At 43.1% G+C, this 19,289-nt stretch overlaps 1 protein-coding gene across 2 annotated transcripts in view; it reads left to right on the forward strand.

Moving 5' to 3' along the window:
* Positions 1-1,242: 1,242 nt before the first annotated feature.
* The window catches only part of kita (KIT proto-oncogene, receptor tyrosine kinase a), a 36,754-nt gene continuing 18,707 nt past the window's right edge, over positions 1,243-19,289 (forward strand). Inside the window, exons 1-9 of one of the 2 annotated variants that reach the window (XM_084067918.1) lie at positions 1,243-1,378; positions 5,429-5,683; positions 8,762-9,046; positions 9,507-9,646; positions 11,762-11,954; positions 12,607-12,793; positions 14,256-14,371; positions 15,154-15,268; positions 17,619-17,803. In XM_084067918.1, the coding sequence (XP_083924044.1) occupies positions 1,324-1,378; positions 5,429-5,683; positions 8,762-9,046; positions 9,507-9,646; positions 11,762-11,954; positions 12,607-12,793; positions 14,256-14,371; positions 15,154-15,268; positions 17,619-17,803 (1,531 nt within the window). In that variant the 5' untranslated portion in view covers positions 1,243-1,323. The remainder of the gene's footprint in view (positions 1,379-5,428; positions 5,684-8,761; positions 9,047-9,506; positions 9,647-11,761; positions 11,955-12,606; positions 12,794-14,255; positions 14,372-15,153; positions 15,269-17,618; positions 17,804-19,289) is intronic. The other variant, XM_084067919.1, reaches the window with a different exon arrangement.

A 19,289-nucleotide genomic window follows, 5' to 3' on the forward strand; every position in this document is an offset into this window, starting at 1 on the left:
ACATATCAGTCTCACTTGTGTATTTGCATTTTGGAATTCTTGTGAAGTAGGCCTACCCAGAAGGTGTATGCAAACACATGTGGGTGATAAAATCCACCTGCCCTTCTGACCCACCTGACCATTTTAACACACACACACACACACACACACACACACACACACACACACACACAGATTTTTTAAATATATATATATATATATATATATATATATATATATATATATATATATATATATATATATATATACATTACCATTGACAATTTTCAATATTTTGAAAACCCTGATTAATTTGGAATGGCACATTCAATTCCTTCCTTGGCTCCAAAGTGTCACAATGGCCAGATATTGCATACTGTACAGTATACCATTATACAATGCGTCCAAATGTCTATTAGATAGTGTTATCAGATGACTTATTATATCTGACATTTGCAGTTTATGAGATAGTTAACTCTCGCATGCATGTGCCTCAGCCATATCTTTCAGTTTGTATAGGCAGCTATCCTCCTACCCAAATGGTAAACCCATAATTAAACTGTACATTTACGAGCAACAACAAGAGCAACTGTTCATAATTCTATCGTCACTTCTCAATGTTCAGTTATCAATTTAAAAAGTGGCCGGAAAGTCAATTTGTGTGGCTTGATGATGATAATTGCTGACTGAGATGACGCAATCGCGGTGCGCTCAGGCTCACTGCCCTCTCCGAAGCCAATTTGGTGGAAAAAGTAGGCTACTCACATTTTTTACTCAAGTAAGAATATTAATACCGCAATGTAGAAATACTCTAAAAAGTATAAGTATAAGTAAAGTCCGGAATTAAAAATGTACTTGAGTACAAAAGTATTGGTATCAAAATATACTAAGTAAGTAAAAGTAGCCTACTCATTATGCAGAATGTCCCATTTCACAAGTTTTCAAATGTATAAAATGTATGTATATCTTTTGATAATAGCAGATCGGCTATTTTCAAATGGCTGAAATGTAAATAGTAAAGCTGAAGTGGGTAATGTTTTTTTTTACTTTACTTTTTGTTACTTTAAGTACATCTTGATACCAACACGTTTGTACTTTCACTCAAGTAAATGTTGAATTCCGGACTTGTACTTGTATATTGCAGTAGCCTACAGTAAATGTGAATACTTTTTCCACCACTGGGGGAGAGGAGCATCATCATCCTCATCATCACTGTGCCTTTAAAGACCTTGGATGTAACGCAGCCCCACAGAATACACTCAGTCAACTTCACAACAGTCACATGAATGAGAGATCTGGCACTATAGCGACACCATCACAGCCACACCGATGGAATTATAAACTATGGAATACCACTGGATACTGTTGACTGTTTTTCTGCAGTTAACCTTCCATCCAGGTAATACAAATAATAAAAAAAAACACTTGCTGCGTGAGTACCAATAGGCTATGGAACTTGTTGCATGCTTTCAACTTTGTTCTAATATCCTGGGAATAATAGGCTATTGATCGGACCTGATCGGTTGTAGAATTCGTTGCTTTGCAGACGTATTGAGACATTTATTAATGTCTCGTCGTGTTTTCCTTGATTTGAAAAACTTCTCGTTGAATTTGACAAAACAGACCTGGATGTCAATGCTCGTTTTTTTTAAAGCAAAGGTATCGCTGGATTCACTGCATAATTTGTTTATTTCGAATTATTATTATTATTATTTGGCTTTTATCTTAATCTATAGACTAACATGCAAGCCAGCCTTCAGCCACCACAGTGAAACCTAATAGAGGAAACTGGATCTTGGTGAACCGGCGCCCAGTTGCGCTCCTCTCAATAATTCATCTTTATGAGGGCAACTTCAGAGCTTGCATACGCGAAAAGTAATCCAAAAAACACTTTCAATTCATTAAAATATATTAATTATACACTGCTTTGCCTTTGAGTCATCCACACTTGTTTTTTACGCTCATCAACTCCTGCGGTTTTTCCTCGAGGTTCAGTTCAAAGATGCGCCGATAAGCCAACCGTCAGTATGGAAATACTGAGCGTTCCCTGGAAGCATGCAAATGAGACAAACTATCTTAGATAAACAATTTTCTTCCACATGTTTTTAACATCAGCCTTCAAGTTCTTCCTAACCTGGAAGTACCAAAACCAACAGAATGCATTCATATGTCTGTCTGTCCATCAACAAGACAGACAGCTACTGTTTTAAGAACGTCTACATTTTTTAAATGCATAGACCTACTACTTATGGGATGTTTCAAACAAAAATATTCATACGTTTTATTGCAAGAGTTTTTGAAAATAGCAGATCTACAAGCTCACAACGGGTCACATCGGGACGTGTTGTGAGCTTGTAGATCGGCTGTTTTCAAGTAGCCGATGCACATAGGTTTAAAGTCCTCATATGGCCTTTTATGCATGTTTTGTCCAATTCCAACTAGCCTGCAATTAAAAGCATGCATTTACTTTGTTTGCCCCATTTAAATGGATGGAATGGAAATGCATTTATTAAGGAGAAACTAATCAAATCTAATCATAACCAACCAAATGAAGCCCCACTGCGCTCCCGTTGCAAACGGTCCTCTCGTCCCTTGACGGCAGGTGGACATTATTCTTCTATTATTCGCAATGGTTTGTTGCAATTATGCGACACAAAGCCTGTTCTAATATAGATATTAATGGAGGTTGTTGATGATTTTGAGGTTTTCGACTGTTTACCAAAGTAGGTAATTTGAGTGTGTTTCTCTAGGCTATGTACACAGGCTTACCTCTGTCACATGATGCAGCAAGGCTCACGAAGTTTGCCTTAAGCCTGTTTATGTAGGGACGTAATTTATAACTACTATTAACTGGCCTGTTGGCCTAGCAATAGCTGTGGCCATTTATTTTATTTGAAAACAAATAGATATTGAGAAGTCTCCGCCATAATTTTGTCATAGGCTATTCACTTTAAGTCAAACTCCTACATCCATGATTCAACATGCAGCCCTATAGCCTACTGTAAGCTATACTGTCTGAGAACTTCAAAGCCTGTATAGTATATTTTCGACTTATACTGTACTGTAGCCTATGTGCCAGAACTGTATAAGTCACACCCAGTTCAGATTTAAATCCCAATCAAGATTGTCTTGATTTAAACATTGTGTATTTGGGGAATTTGAATCTCATTTAACTTATGCTTAACCTAATTTGAACTTGTACACATTTCTCTGTCCAGGGAAGCTTCTCTGATCATGCATGCTCTTTCCAACCACAAGCTGTTCAATTCACATGCAGAGTAAAATCATTTTGGTCTATTCTTCCTCTAGTAGAGTCAAATCAACACTGACAATTTGTTTGCACATGATTATTCACACTCACATCTTTGTTATCTGCCCAATACTTCCCATGTACAACCACATTAGGCACTCTTTGACACAAGCAGCTCCATTAACATAATGGTGGTTTTAACCACTTAAACCCTATATACTTAAGTTGACCAGGGTACCCCAGGGGTCTATTCTTGTCTTGGCCCCCTCCCCTTTCCCTCTATACCAAATCTCTTTGCTGAATAAAGCAACTGAGTTGAGTAATTGGGGTTAAGTGCCTTGCCAAAAAGCTCCTCAGCAAGTGGTGGAGGAGGGTTATTGTTTGCTGTGTCCCACCTGGGGGCTCAGGTACAGCCAACCCCTCCTAAGCCTCTAGGCTAATAGCTGCTACACCCAAGCCAACTGACAAACATCCAGTTGGCTTGTTGAATATCCTTCTATAAAACAGAGAAGAATCTGTCTGCATCCATTTTGATTGTTCCTCCGCAATGGGTTGGCCAATCGATTCCAAATTGCATATGGGCATTGAGCATTAGCATTGGCAGGGACTGATGGAGCTGAATGTCCCCAAATGTAAGCAGATTATTATCATTTTTTTGTCAAGTCTGTGCAGAGTTGTGGTGCACGCATCCACATCCAAGTCTGTACTGTAGTTGGGGTGCACTGCACACATCCCCAGGTATGAACTAGTCATTTTTTGTTTTAAATGCAAGCCCCAAAACTTCCATGAATTCTCTGGCCGCTTGGTTCAATTACGATCATGTGTCAAGTTTGCTTGTCACAGTAAATCATGCACAAGTTAATTTAGACTTAAACCCAATGCAATTCTAGACTACTCAAGTCCTGTTCAGGGTTGTCCTTTAGCGTCTAATAAAAGCCTAAATTGTAAATTATCCTTCTAGGCTTGAACCAGCCATGAGATATGAGCGTTATGCACCATGCAGTTCATAAGAGCAGTGGCTCTCAAACTGAGGGGACCTCCAGGGGTCCTTCAGGGGGTTCCAGGGGGTCCCCAGCTAAATTAGTTAATACAGCATCAGTTTAACCACTTTGACCATATTTTATACTACTATCTACAAGCTCACAACATGTCATAATGCGAGGCGTTGAGAGCTTCTAGATCGGTTATTTTCGAAAGATCTTGAAAATCTTCGAACAATTGTGCGACGTTTTAAGAACACAAACCTTCTCTTAAGGTTTCAGATGGGGGTCTGTGGCCAAATAAATTTGGGGGTCCTTGACATGAAAAAGTCTGAGAACCACTGCATTAGAGCACTGAGAGTTGTTAAGCGTCAGATTGGTGTTGCAAAGCTGTCTGGTCTGGTTTCACTGCTTCTGAAAGATATTTCGTTGTCTTGAACCACTAACCAGAACGATTAGAATCCGAAGGGGCTGGAAGGAATGTTAGTTTTGGGTATTTTCTTAGTTGCCAAAGCATTTGGTGCTTCAGCACAGTTTCTTTGAAGAGCGCATTAAATTATCCCATGGCCAAGATAAATTGTTTGTCCTTTCCAGAAGCAATTCAGCTGCATAAAGTCCAGAGCAGTAAAAATATTTTACTTATTAAAATCCCAGCAATAACTCGCTTGTCATGGTTGAGGCCAGCTGTCACACAGTTATGTGTTGACCACGAGGTCAGGAAGCAACATATCAAAAACACCATGTTCCTCTGTGGACCTTCGTCAGCGACCCTGTGAGAGCTTTTTGTGGCTGATTTTGGGTCTTGACCCCACATTTGAGAACCACACTTTTAGGCCATACGTTTGCAAAGTGTGTTGTGGTGAAGTTGTGGTGAAATCCATTTCCCAGCATGTAATCTAGATGAATTGGGTTGAGAGATCGGCCATTATTTGGCCTTTTTGCCGACATCGATATCAGCAATTATTATGTAGCTGATACAGTATGTCCCAATTTCAAGTTCACAACGCATCTCTGTGTGAGCTTGTAGATCTGCAATTTTTGAAAAGACTGAATTTAAATAGGGCTTAGGTGGTAAAAAAAAGTGGTTTGTGTATCTATTTATGTTTTCTTTTGCTATTCATTTATACATTTTTCAAATAGCTTCCAACACTTTTTTTTAACAAAATACTGATCAAAACAGGCTCTGATGGTATTCTTTGTATTCATGGTCACGTTGCAGGCAGCACCAGGCCCAGTATCGTGCCCAGCGGGCCCCACCTGGTCATCCCGCTCAACGGCCCGGTGACCCTGCGCTGCCTGGGCCAGCAGGCGGTGCAATGGCTGCGGGAGGACAAGCTGAAGGTGCGCGGGGAGCAGCGGAGCGCCGGGCTGTCGGTGATGCACATCCACCGGGCCCAGCCCGTCCACATGGGCCGTTACATCTGCCTGGAGGAGAGCTCCAGGGAGCAGAGCTCCGTCTACGTCTACGTCAAAGGTACAGTTTAACCTATGGTTCTCAAACGTCTCCATGCCAAGGAGGACCCCACCTGAAAATGTTTTGTGCCAGGAACCCCCAGAAGTCCCTGGCACAAAAAGGTTTTGTGTACAAAAGTCAAAATGTTCCAATATTATTTTTAAATGTTCAAAAATAGCAGATGTACAAGCTCGCAGCGCAGCACGAAGTGACGCGCTGTCAGCTTGTATATCAGCAATTTTTTAATATCCAATGTATAAAATCATATGGATAAAGTGGTTAAAATTATTGTGATGCTGTATTAATAAATTCTTCTGGGGAGAACCACTAGTTTAAGCGACGCGTTTTGCTTTCTCGGGGCACGCTCCGCTCTTCTCTGCCCACATGGTTGAATTGGGTTGAATTTTAACCTGACATTCCCAATTTATTTGGGCATGTCCTTGTAAGTGTAATCATTTAAAAAATAAATACAAAAACATGCAGAACATTTAGTGGAAGAAAAAGGTAATATTAAAAAAAACACTTGAGTCGTGAGGCACTGTGAGCTTGTGGATTGGCTATTTTTGCTATTTGTGAAATAGGGCATAATCAAGACTGTGCGTGTGCGTGTGCGTGTGCGTGTGCGTGTGTGCGTGCGTGTGTGCGTGCGTGCGTGCGTGCGAGTGTGAGACAAGAGAAAAACAGAATAAGAATTGAAGGTTGATGGAACAGACTGCAGGGAAACGCAGACAAGCTGCGCTGTCATTTGTCAGAGGCAGTGAATAGTAATGGCTGCTGTAGTCCACTGAGGTGTCGTTGCAGACAAAGATGTGTGTCTTACATGGTGTATTACAGCCGGTAAGCGCTAATTCAGACCACATGCTGAGGCAGACGCGTCAATTAACCATGTTTTGCAGGTTTTGGGCAGTGCCATGTTTTCTGGTGTGTAGTTTTTTTTTATTTAGGTTGGATTGGTTGGCTGACTAAAAGAAAACCTCATGCGACGTGCCTGCTAAGTGGGTCCAACTGAGGACCCCACGGCGCTTCATTCTTATTGTTGAACTGCAGTTTGAACTCCACACTTCAGACACATTGAAAGCGTCACATCAAAATGCCGAAATCGGACGCTCCACGTGCCCCCTTGCTCCTATAGAATGGAAGGGGGTGAGCGGGACGCTGACGCTACTTAATCGTATGTGTGACCGTGCCCTAAATCTGTTATAAAACGGGTTTGTCTCATTGTGAGTATCTGGACTGAAATAGGCTTAATAATTGATTGAGGTTCCTCATGTTTTTTCTCTCTGTCACCAGATGTCTTTGGCCAAATGCCATAACTGTAGGCTACCTTGTTGCAGGTGCGCCGTTAAGTGGGGAAAAACCCTGAACGGTTCAGAGTGCCAAGATCTAGACACTGGCCCCGGAGCACACCAGAGACATCAGGCTAAAGCCACTTTATTTGTCTTGAATGCACACCTTGATTCAGTTCCTTGTGCCCAAAATGTTGAAGATTTTGTAATAGAGTATGTGAGTATTTTAAAGGTGCACACAGTGTGGCATTCAGCCTCACCAGTAAAAACAACGTGCAAAGTCCTGTGTTTACAAGTGACATCATTCCAATAACCTGAAGGGATGGGTGCATTGTAATCTATTTGGTTGTTAAACAACTACTAGGCCTTAAGTAATGCTTGAGTAGTATAATGTTAGGATAATATGACTCTGCCACTTCAAAGGCGCTAATCCTGCTCAGTATACATTTAACCTAAAATGCAAATGTTGCAATTGTTGCATTTTAGAAACTGAAAAGAACATAGCAGTACTATTGGTAATGCTGGTACTCGTGCTATCGGTGCACCCCATTTTTCATGTTTCAGTTGAACTAATATCACAATTTTATTTCTGTTGTCCAGAGTGCTGTGCAGTATACAAATATGAAATATAACAGAAAATAACAGGTTAAAACATTAAAGTTCAAATGTAAACAAGATACTGTACATGCATGCATGGCATGGAAAATGGTTTAAAAGGCTTCAAAGGCCGTGGTGTGTTTTGAGTCTGGATTTTAAAGTGTCCAGAGAAGAGGCACACCTAATGTGAAATAATAACTAATATTATTAGAGGGACCAGGAGTCCAGATCTCAGGGGTCTTAGGATTTCTAGTCGCACCCCCACCTTGATGAATGCACACTGGTTGATACAGCTCCTAGCCTGTGTCTTAACTCATTTCCTGCCTAGAACGACTAAAACGACTTCTGTCCATAAGCCATACCTGCCAAGAACGACTAAAACGACTTTTTAAAAAATTAAAAAAAAAAAAAAAAAAAAAAAAAAAAATTTTTGACCCAAAGACCAAGGAGATATGATTTTTCGAAGATATAGACTCCCATCCACTTCCTTGTTAACTTAAAACTTAAAAATTCTGTATCTCGGCTCCTGAGTACTTTTTTTTTTCAATGAAAAATCTTGGCAGTGTTCAAACGCGGCCAGAAATAATTCTGGCAGTGAATGAGTTAATGAGAGAGAGAGAGACAGAGAGAGAGACAGAGAGACAGAGAGAGATAATTAACAAAGGCACTCAGGTAAACCCTGTTTTATTGTGAATTACACCAATGGTTCTCAAATGTTTTCATGTCAAGGACCCCCAAATTGATTTGTATTTGGCCACGAACCCCCTTCTGAAGAGATCTTTGCGAAATATTTTTTTCCCCTAAACTAGCAGATCTACAAGCTCAAAACGCATTGAATTGTGACGTGTTGTGAGCTTGTAGATCGGCTATTTTCAAATCACAGAAGTATAAAATATGGTGGTTAAACTATCTTTGATGCTTTTATAAATTAATTTAGCTATTGACATCCTGGAAGCCCCTCAAGTACCCCTGGGGGTCCCCAGACCCCACTTTGAGAAGCACTGATTTGCACAATTCTCTTTCTGGAAGTCAAAATTAAATCAAGTCATGTCCAAGGAAATACGGCACTGTAAGGGAGTTATTGCGTTTTGGCAAATTATCCCATTTCGTATGCTAATTATGTAACATTATCCTGCACACATTGTGTTTTATGTGTCTTCACAACATGCAACATTTGATGTTAGGTTTAAAAAACAATAAACAATCTTTTTGGCAGATCCCGACAATGCCTTCAGAAAATCAATGGTGACCAGCATCTTGGCTCGAGTAGGAGACGGCGCTTCCATTTCATGCCTGGCAACCGACCCAGGTCTAGTCAACCTGCGCCTGGAGACGTGTAAGGGCGGAGCCCTGGCCGCCGGTCTGCAGTACACTGCCAGCCTGGAGAAAGGCATCGTTATCCACCACACGCAAAAGTCCTACGAGGGTTGTTATGTGTGCACGGCCAAGCTGGGAGGGACCCATGTCAAATCACACCCCTACGAACTGACAGTGAGACCAGGTAAAAGTGTATGTTTTGTGTGTGTGCGTGTGTGTGTGGGTGCTTGTGTGTGTGGGTGCGTGTGCGTGTGTGTGCATCTGGGGCCGCGGCAGTGTCTCAGGATATAGATTGGCTGCTTGTCAATCAGAAGGTTCCCGGTTTGATGCCCTGCCCTGGGTTATTGTCGAAGTGTCCTTGAGCAAGACACTGAACCCCTAACTGCTCCTGATGAGCAGGTTGGTGCCTTGCATGGTTTCCTCCACTGTGTGTGTGTGTGTGTGTGTGTGTGTGTGTGTGTGTGTGTGTGTGTGTGTGTGTGTGTGTGTGTGTGTGTGTGTGTGTGTGTGTGTGTGTGTGTGTATGGGTGAATATAATGCACACTGTAAAAAACGCTTTGGATAAAGGTAATACTGTATAATTAGCCCTCTGATGTACCCTGTGTGCACTGGACTGATGGGAAATATACATTTTCCCCTGACAGTACCCGATGGCCCACCTGTCCTTGAGTTACAGGCCCCCAAAAGGCTGATCCTGACGGAGGGCCAGAGACTCTCCATTGCCTGCAGCACCGCCAACGTCAACGGTGAAATCAAGCTGACGTTTTCTGTCCCTCCTGGCTCGGTGAGAACCTTTTCTCCTTTCCCTCTACGCTGGCCCTCAGCCACATCTACATAGATCGGCTTTTTCCTCTGTTTAAACAAAGTTTATAGCAGTGGTTCTCAAAGTGGGGTCCTTGGGGGGGAGGGTGTTCCAGGGGGTCCCCAGCAAAAGCAGTTAACATAGTGTTTAAAACATAATTTTAAACACTTTATCCATTTACACATTGGTTATTCAAAAATAGCAGATCTACAAGCTCAGTGCGTCTGCGAGCTTGCACATCTGCTACATTTTCAGGTGGGGTCCGCGGCCAAATCAATTTGGGGGTCCTTGACATGAAAAAGTTTGAGAACTACTGATTTAGAAGGCATTAGAATCAGCCTCGAGGTCTTAATGGGTTAAACGTCATAAAAATAATTAGCTATTTGTGGTACAACAAAGTTTCTAGGGCCTAAAGGGTTGAGATCCAGGTTCGTCTGCGTCAGAGGCTAGTCGCTGAGAGATAAACAATATCCAAAGATACCGGTGAAAGATTAGGACACAAAGTTTACAGTGAATCATTTTTTTATTTCAAAACAAAAACGCCACAGGAAAATCCTACAGTGGGAGTCATTGTGAAAGATTTGAACAGGAATGCCTGGGGGTTATGGGATATAGAGATATTAGTCAAAAAGTGAAGGTTTTCACTTTTTGAACTGCATATTCTTCCATGTGATTTCATCCACAGGCTAGTCTTTTTGCCTGGACACAAAGTCAAATATGTAAATCAAACTCCCAATGCATTTAGGAGATATCCAGGCAGGGAGCATGGTATTGGGTCACGGTTAAAGGGGAAAATCATGTTGTACATTTGAGACAAACTATTAGCACACGCTGGGAGAAACTATCAAAGCTCTTTTGAAACTCAAATACTTTTTGGTCTGCTCTTAAACCACTTAAGCCCCAAGCTTTCATAACCCCCAATTCTCTGATATGTAATACTTATAATTTATACTTGTACAGCTGTTTCCGCTATTTAAAAAGGAAATGTTTGCCTATAATGACATGTCCAAGATTGGGATGGCAAGGTTAAAGTGGTTAACAGACTGTCGAAACTCACATGATCATGAACTTTCCAGACCAAGTGAGATGTCACAACGTTCACACTGGCAAGCACTTTGAGTGGCTCAGCACAGCATAAAGTTATATTCCATCAAATCATTTCCAGATATACTTTATATTTTCCTTAATATGCATAACGCCTTAATGTACTAATACTTACAAAAAATCCTGCATCAAAGCCGCAAACAAACATTTTGCATTATTTCCTGCAATTATTTTGTGAGCGCTAGTGCCAAGTTTTTTGATCCATTGATTTGGATCAAAGGTTTTTGGCATATAAACAAATAAACAAAAGTACCACTAACTGCTGTTAATGGATACTTATTGTGACATCAGATATTGATATCCTCTCCCAGCCAGGGGAGTTTCAGGGGGCTTCAGTACAGTGACCTGGAGTGACAGCACAGTACAGAGCCGTGACAGCTGATTGTCTGTACTGTAAGTCACTGCTTCTCAACGTGGGGTCCACGGACCCCCAGGGGTCCTTGAGAGGGGTCCTGGTTGTCCCCAGCTAAATAATTGACATTTAGGAACAAAATGAACCCTTATAGGTCTGTAACTCTTTGTGCACAAACGTATGGAGAATGGAGATGACTGGAAAAGCCGATGGAGGGCTCGTCAGAGGACGATGTAGAGAGAGACAAATGGAAAAGTTACAGGTTGTTACGGGTCCATTTGGTTCCATTTGTACACTCTCAGATTAAAACTGAGGATGTTACAGTGTAGATTGGGGTCCCAGAGATTTTAAAAAAACTAAAGCATCCTGCCTAATGCATATAACTGGGGGTCAGTTTGAGAATCACTGCTATAGGAATGCACTGCAGTCATATGCAGAGCTATGCATGAAAGTTTATCTCTCTCCTGACCCAGAATTGCGATAGCTCAGTCAGAGTTCATGTCGCCGTATGTATGTATGCATGCCATGTGTGTGTGTGTGTGTGCCCCCACACCCCAGCATGTTTGTGTTCTGCTGAAAGTACTTGGCCAGGGCGGGCACGCAGACAGGGTTAATCTCTAGAGATCTCTGGGCGTTGACAGGGTGCCGTCTGGTATCCACAGCAACCAGCAAAGGTTGACAGCAACTCGCGCATCCTGACGGAGCCCTTCACTCACGTGCGCAGCGGCAGGCTCCGCATTGACTCCGTCATCGGCTACGACTCCGGCCGCTACAGCTGCGAGGCGCAGAACGAGAAGGGCACCACCGTGGAGTCGGTGTGGCTGGATGTTTACGGTGAGATACAAATCCTGGAAATCAAGCTCCCCTGATGCACAGAGATATGGAATGATGGATGTATACATTTAGAAGCGTATGGTATTGTATTGCTGTCATGCAATGGAATGTTTGCAGCCTAGATGAGTTCCTGTTATCCTCATCTGTTTTTTCCCGAGCCGTCGACATGCACCAAGATTATTGTGCTTGCTGTATTTGCATTTACAGTACTTGCCAGTACAATATTGTACATAGTGCATACATAATACAGTACAATAATATTGAGCTGTCTCTGAACTTAATGAACTCTCAACTCACTCAACACATCTTCAGTTTAATGTCATATCACGAGTTTACACCAGTTGTAAAAGAGTGGGTATAAGAATAAGAGTGAAAGTAAGAGTAAAAAGATCAAATATATGTTAAGTGTGTGTGTGACAGAGACTTTATCACACAGACACTTTGTGTATGACACACACTTTTGCTGTGTGCTTGTTTGAATAACATGATTAAAGATTATAAGGACTAGAAGCCTTGTTGTCGAAATGTTTCGAAAATAGCTAAAATAGCCCATATATAAGATCAAACATGTCGCAAATGTGATGTGTTGTGAGCTTGTAGATCGGCTATTTTCCCGCTTAATTAAAAAGCTGTCAACCTTTTCATTTGACAGCCCAGGGCTTCATCCACCTCACCCCGCCGGAGAACAACACCATCCGCGTGCGTTCGGGGGAGAGCCTGTCTCTGAGCGTGGAGATGGAGGCGTACCCCGAACCGCACAGCGCCACCTGGAGCTTCATGGGCCACGAGCTGAGGAACGCCACGGACCACGTCATCACAAAACACAACAGCTCACACAGGTACACACTCTGTCTGCACGCACAGGCAAACACGCACACACACGCACACACACGCACGCACGCACGCACGCACGCACGCACGCACGCACGCACGCACGCACACACGCACACACACACACACACACACACACACACACAAGCATGCACGTACATTCACACACACAAACACACACGCCTGCACACACGTCACACGCACACAAACACTCACGCATGCAGGCACACACAACACAGACCCACACACGCGCGCACGCACGCTCGCACACACACACACACACACGCATGCACACACACACACACACACACACACACACACACACACACACACACACACACACACACACACAGACACAGACACAGACACAGACACACACACACACACGCACACACACGCTCACATGTGTGTGTCTTCTTGCCCTTAGCCTACCATATTGAAGAATGTGTTCATTACAGCCTCTCAGTGAAATGTAACACTTTTAGTTTCCAGCTGGCCCCAGGTCAGTGGAGGTGATTACACAGCAGTGTGACAGGCAGCCGCACCGCGCTGCAATCATCACATGATCCACAATCTGCTGCTGGAGAAATTCATTGGAAATTCATTAAGGCCCCGAGGGCCTCGCACTCAAATGGGCTTTCTGCTCTTTTCCAAATGGAAAGCTATCATTGCATCAGAGGGCTACAATTACCATGAAACATCAGCAGTATAGCCGCTATGTCTCACACATCAATATTTATTTGTATTATTATTATTATCATTATGCCACCGCTACATGTTTGGGATTATGTTATAGTTCATGTTAATACATTTTTAAAATCTGTGAAATAAATTAACGTTAAGTAGCATTACTTCATGATAAAGGAATTGAAAAGGAGAGAGAGTCAGTTTCAGCTTCACCCAGCTAATGGTTGCTCAGATGGTTATGGTGAGCACTCGAGGGGGGGCAGTTGGGGGTTAAGTGTCTTGCTCAGGGACACTTCGACAGATGGCCGGGGCCAGGAAGCGAACTGGGGACCCTCTGTGTCCCAGACGGCCTCTCTACCCATTCAGCTATGGCCGCCCTGTCAGTTTGGTCTGTAATAATGCAGAGAAAAATCCTCTGTTAATTTAAGTCAGAGTATGTAAAACATTTACCCAAATACAGGTCCATTTGGGTCCATTTTTACACTCTTGGAGTTCAATTAAAACTGAGGATTTTACTGTCTGGTAATCTGCATTTACTGACATTACACGTTAGGCATCATGATTTGTGTATTTACATCAAGGCTGTTATGAGCTGCAAACTACAGGAAATCAATTACTTGACATTTCACATTCTGATAAAGCTATTTGGTTTGCAGATAGCCGCATTGAACGTTTGACCATTTTCTGAAGGTCAATCGGTCGAAAACCCCTTTCACAACACAAATGTATGGTCAATATGTGTTATTGATCGCTGGTGAGATGTTCCGTTGATTCCATCCGCAGGTACAGCAGCGAGCTGAGGCTGGTGCGACTGAAAATGACAGAGGGCGGAGTCTATACCTTCCACGCCTCCAATGGGGACGCAACAGTCAATCAATCCTTCAGGGTCTTTGTGATCAGTAAGTCACAATATAGAATCAACCTTTGACATATTAGCCTCTCAAGCCACACTGTCTCTGTCACAATCTTTGAATGCTACACAGTCTGTAATTATGTTATAAAAGTTGAGAACAGGAAGCTGTCGTCTGCTCTTCAAGCCAGAAGGTTATTTGACCGATCACGACGCAGTGTTCACAAAAACAAAATGGAAGTGGGGAGATAATGTGACATCCGCTTTATTTTCTACTCATTTTCAGAGCTTCCTTACAGACTGTAATTGAAAATTACAACAAGTCTGTCCTGAGAGACTACCTTTAACCACTTTCAATCTGGCGTCTCTATTTTGGGCATGTCATTATGGGCAACAATTTTCACAAAGATTAAAAAAATGAAATCTTCAACACATGTAAGAAATAGCAACTCCGCGTTGTGAGCTTGTAGAGCTTGTGTTGTTCTTATTGAATAGCCAACGTATTAAAACAGGGCTTAAGAAGTTAAAGGTTCCTTGTTCCCTCAAGCCACAGAATGAATTCCATTACAGCATCTACTGTAGCATTAAAGTCATCATTAATCTTCACTAAGTGACATTTACAAATGGATTTCGACCCCCCCTCCAACCCTGTGGTCGTCTACACACATCCTATTGAAGTCTGGCGTTAGGTGCCTGAACATAGTTGAGATAGTTTCTGATAGATTCTGATTCTGATCCTGTTTGCATAATATACAGTAGAATGAGGCACATTCCCTTGTACTTGTCATGCAGTGTCAACACATGCTAACTTTGACCATGTCCCCGTGCCAGGTAAACCGGAAATCGTGTCCCACGAGGGTCCTGTGGACGGACAGGTGCGCTGCGTAGCCGAAGGGTCCCCCGCCCCCCAGATCACCTGGTACTACTGTGAGCAGCCGTACATGAGGTGAGTTTAAAGACCTGACTTGATTTAAGGCTTGGTCGTAACACACCCACAGAGTTGCCCCATAAAGTCTGCCTCCCGGACACAACACAATAGCATTGACTTAACGTTCTGAGCCCTGAGCCCAAAGTTAAGGTTGTGTATTGACAAATGACACGGTGAAAAAACTCACGGTAAATTTAAATTACTTTGAGTACAAACTTTCATCTTTTTAAGTAAAGTGGCGGTAGTGGCTCAGGAGGTAGAGAGACCGCTTGGGAATCGGAAGGTTCCCTGTTCGATCCCGAGCTCCCCCTGTGTTACTGTTGAAGTGTCCTTGAGCAAGACACTGAACATGAGCAAGTTGGTGCTTTGCAACGGTTTTCACCATTTACCATTCTTAGTAAGTAGTGATTGATCTTTCTAGGCTGTCACTAATTCTATTCACTAGTGTCACAGGACACAGCGGAACCTACATGCGAACATATACTGTAACTTCTCACAGCAGCCTAAAGGAACTGTAGGTCACACTGACGAGAGAACACACTGGAACGAGCAACCATGAGGATGGGTGGAATGATGGGTTGTGGGATTTTGAGTGGGCTGGCAAGTGATTGGCTGACTGCGATCAGATGACTCTCACGTGACCAGGGATTGGAGAAGAGGTGACTTGTGCTTGGTGGCACGCAGGAGGTGGCACGCACCGCCGAGAGAGAACCAATCGGACGGACACGGAACATCTTGTGTCAAACGTAAAGGATACGGTACGGTGGGAGGGGCACCTTGGTTGGCTTACGGCACTAACACCCAATCCCGTGCCAGCACTGGCGATGAGTGAGGATGACTCATCTGACTGCTTATGAGACTTACAAACTCAAACACATGGCGGATTACCCCTGATGGCACAATGACGTGATGTACTACTGTGACACGAGAACGATGGGAAGTTAAACGATACAAATCAGTTTGGCAAAGTACTGCAGCCAGACGTGTCTGATTACATGCATAGAAATGCCTGATTTATATGTGGGTTGCACGCAGATGTTGCACACCGCCAATAGCCGATCTACAAGCTCACAAGGCGTCACATCGGGACACCTTGTGACCTTGTAGATCTGCTATCTTCGGTGTGTGACACTGGTGTGTAACTAAGTCGTAAATCTGGTGTAGTACATACTGTAGAGGCAGCTGTGGGTGTGCTTCAGAGTGTGACCTGGGAAATGCCATGACTTGGTACAGTTCTGTCAAATGTAGAGCCCTGGGGTCCTCTCGGGTAATTTTACTCATCAACCCCCCACCATCGCCCCCTTTGTCAGTGTAAAAATTCCCCTGCTCTTATGACATCTGTGGCGAGACCAGCATAACTTATGGTATTGCACTGTAACTTGAAGATACTGGAATAGAGGTGCTTTGCTATTTCACTGGCATTTCACAGATCAGATGTAGCGGTATCATTGTTTAGTGCAGTGGAAAGTAGGTGACGCAAACACTCATTGTCACCAGCTAACGGCTTTGTGCGTTGAATGCCGGTTGTGTGTCACGCATTAGCGACTTGAATAGACCTGTGTCGAGTCTAAAGAGACAACCCACTGACGTGTGACGGAACACGACCGCACCTGACTGTCTGTACAGGTAAACAGCTAGCACAGTGTTTTCACAACCTAAGGAATGTATACAGTAGGTTGATTAATTTCAAGTTGATGCCAAAGATTCAGTAGTCGTTTGACAGAGACAATTAAAGAATAACTTGATGAGGCATCGGTGTGGCTTGCATGTGAAACACTCATCCACCCCCACAGAAACTGGGGTTCAATTCCGGGCAGGAGAGCATCCGCCTTTGCCGGGGGCTCTGACAGACACAATTGTCAGTGTTCACGGGTGGTGGGAAGCACACTTGGATGGGGCGCTTGATCGGTAGGGAGGGTATTCAGGGGCGATAGAGTAGCCGTGAACCTCCGTGTGTGTTACGCTGTCTCTGCGAATCTCCTCGCTGTCAGCGGCTGGTGATTGCAAGTGTATCAAGAGGAGGCATGTGGTTGTCTTACACTCTCCCCAGGCAAACAGTAGAATGGGGGTTGGGTGGCAGTCTTGGCAGCGAAATGGGGAGTTGGCAACGGAAAAATTCGGGAGGAAATCGCGAAAAATGCACCCAAAAAAAGAAGAAAAGTTACAGAATCAAATGCTTGGCAGGTTTGGCAACGACAGGGACCACAGTACGTAATGGGAAATTCGCGTGAAAATGGGGGTAAAACAACAACAAAAGACAAATTACAGTATCAAATGCATCATATCTATCACAAAATCTCTGGTGGTGTGCCAGGGACATTGTGACATGACAACATCTAAGGTAACAGTGTATGTTTGTTCTGCTCAGGTGCTCCCAGCAGCTGAATGCCACCCAGGAGGAGCAGGACGTGATCACGGTGACAGTGCTCAGTCCCATGTTCGGGAAGACGGAGGTGGAGAGCAGACTGAACGTCAGCAGGGGGAGGTTCCATACGCTGGAGTGTGTGGCCACTGTGGAAGGAGAGCAGGCATACACCTTGTTCTCCATCAGTGGTGAGTCACGTTTCTCCTCCCAGCGGTAAAATGATCCACACCCAACTCAAATACTTTTTGTAGAAAACAGAATTACTCTGTGCGTGTGTGTGTGTGTGTGTGTGTGTGTGTGTGTGTGTGTGTGTGTGTGTGTGTGTGTGTGTGTGTGTGTGTGTGTGTGTGTGTGTGTGCGCGCGTTAAATAACAGATGGTTGAAGTGACAACTAAATTAAGGAGGCTCTGGACATTTGTGGAAAATAAGCTTCAGCATTCATTTGAATAGTTTATGTTTTTAGTGACTGCATTCATATTAAAATGTGTATCAGTGGCGTCCACAGGAATTACATTTAGGGCAGGCGAGATTTTTTGTTCACATACCATGTTGACCATAACGGAATGATCATAACAGATTCCCATCCGTCGGTATCCAACTCAGACGGTCACTCGAAAGTGCCTCACTGGGCTCAAGCCCGCTTCTGATGGCGCGCCTGCCTGCCTCCTTTTTAACGTTTTAACTTTTAATGGCAACATTGCCTGGTTCTGAATAAGGTCTGCATTCCGTCATCTCATCACACACATGACAGCACATGCCTCCCACAAGTTCTATTTCACACGTTGTGGGAGTTCTATAGGGAACACCCTGCACGTTAAATCATATGCCACTTGAGAGTGAGACATGCATGCACGCACACACACACACACACACACACACACACACACACACACACACACACACACACACACACACACACACACACACACACACACACACACACACACACAGGAGCAGACACAGAAAGAGGGAAACACTATTATACAGTACAAATAGGGTGAACAGGTGTGTCCTGGCGTCGGCTTGTCTCAAGTTTTGTTTCCAGGCTGATATACTGTGCTTGCCTTTAACCTTAATCCCCCACATATCACCATCATGGGATTAGAATTAAGTGAGTATCAACTGTCAGTTGAACAAAATGTGAACAAAGTGTTCTCTTATTTAGCCTTAGGCTAGGTAAGTGTATTTGGGCAAATTCATACGTATTCTCAAATGAAAAAAGCATTGATGCGTTTCACGCCTACACTTTGTTTTCAACACCAACATTGTCCTACGACACAAAGTATGAATTAGCCATTAGTGTCATAATAGAAAAGTACTGTTGGTTCCACTTTTAGGCAGGGGTGTAAAGTAACTCTTGTCCATTTACTCAAGTTCTGTACTTAAGTAAAAGTTTGAGGCATTTTTACTTTCTTCAGTATCTAAAATGTTCAATACTTATTTCTACCCCACTACATCTCAGAGGAAAATATTGTACTTTTACTCTACTTTGTAGACTTTGATTATTATTACAAAACACACTAACCACTTCAGCCCTTTATATGATATATATTTGAAAATAGCTGCAGATATACAAGCTATGTGACGCATTGTGAGCTTGTAGATCAGCTATTCAAAAGATTCTTTTATACATTTTGTACTTTCTGCATAATGAGTACTCTTACTTGTATTCAA

Source organism: Gymnoscopelus microlampas, assembly GCF_963454915.1.
Source record: "Gymnoscopelus microlampas genome assembly, chromosome: 9".
Taxonomy (NCBI): Eukaryota; Metazoa; Chordata; class Actinopteri; order Myctophiformes; family Myctophidae; genus Gymnoscopelus; species Gymnoscopelus microlampas.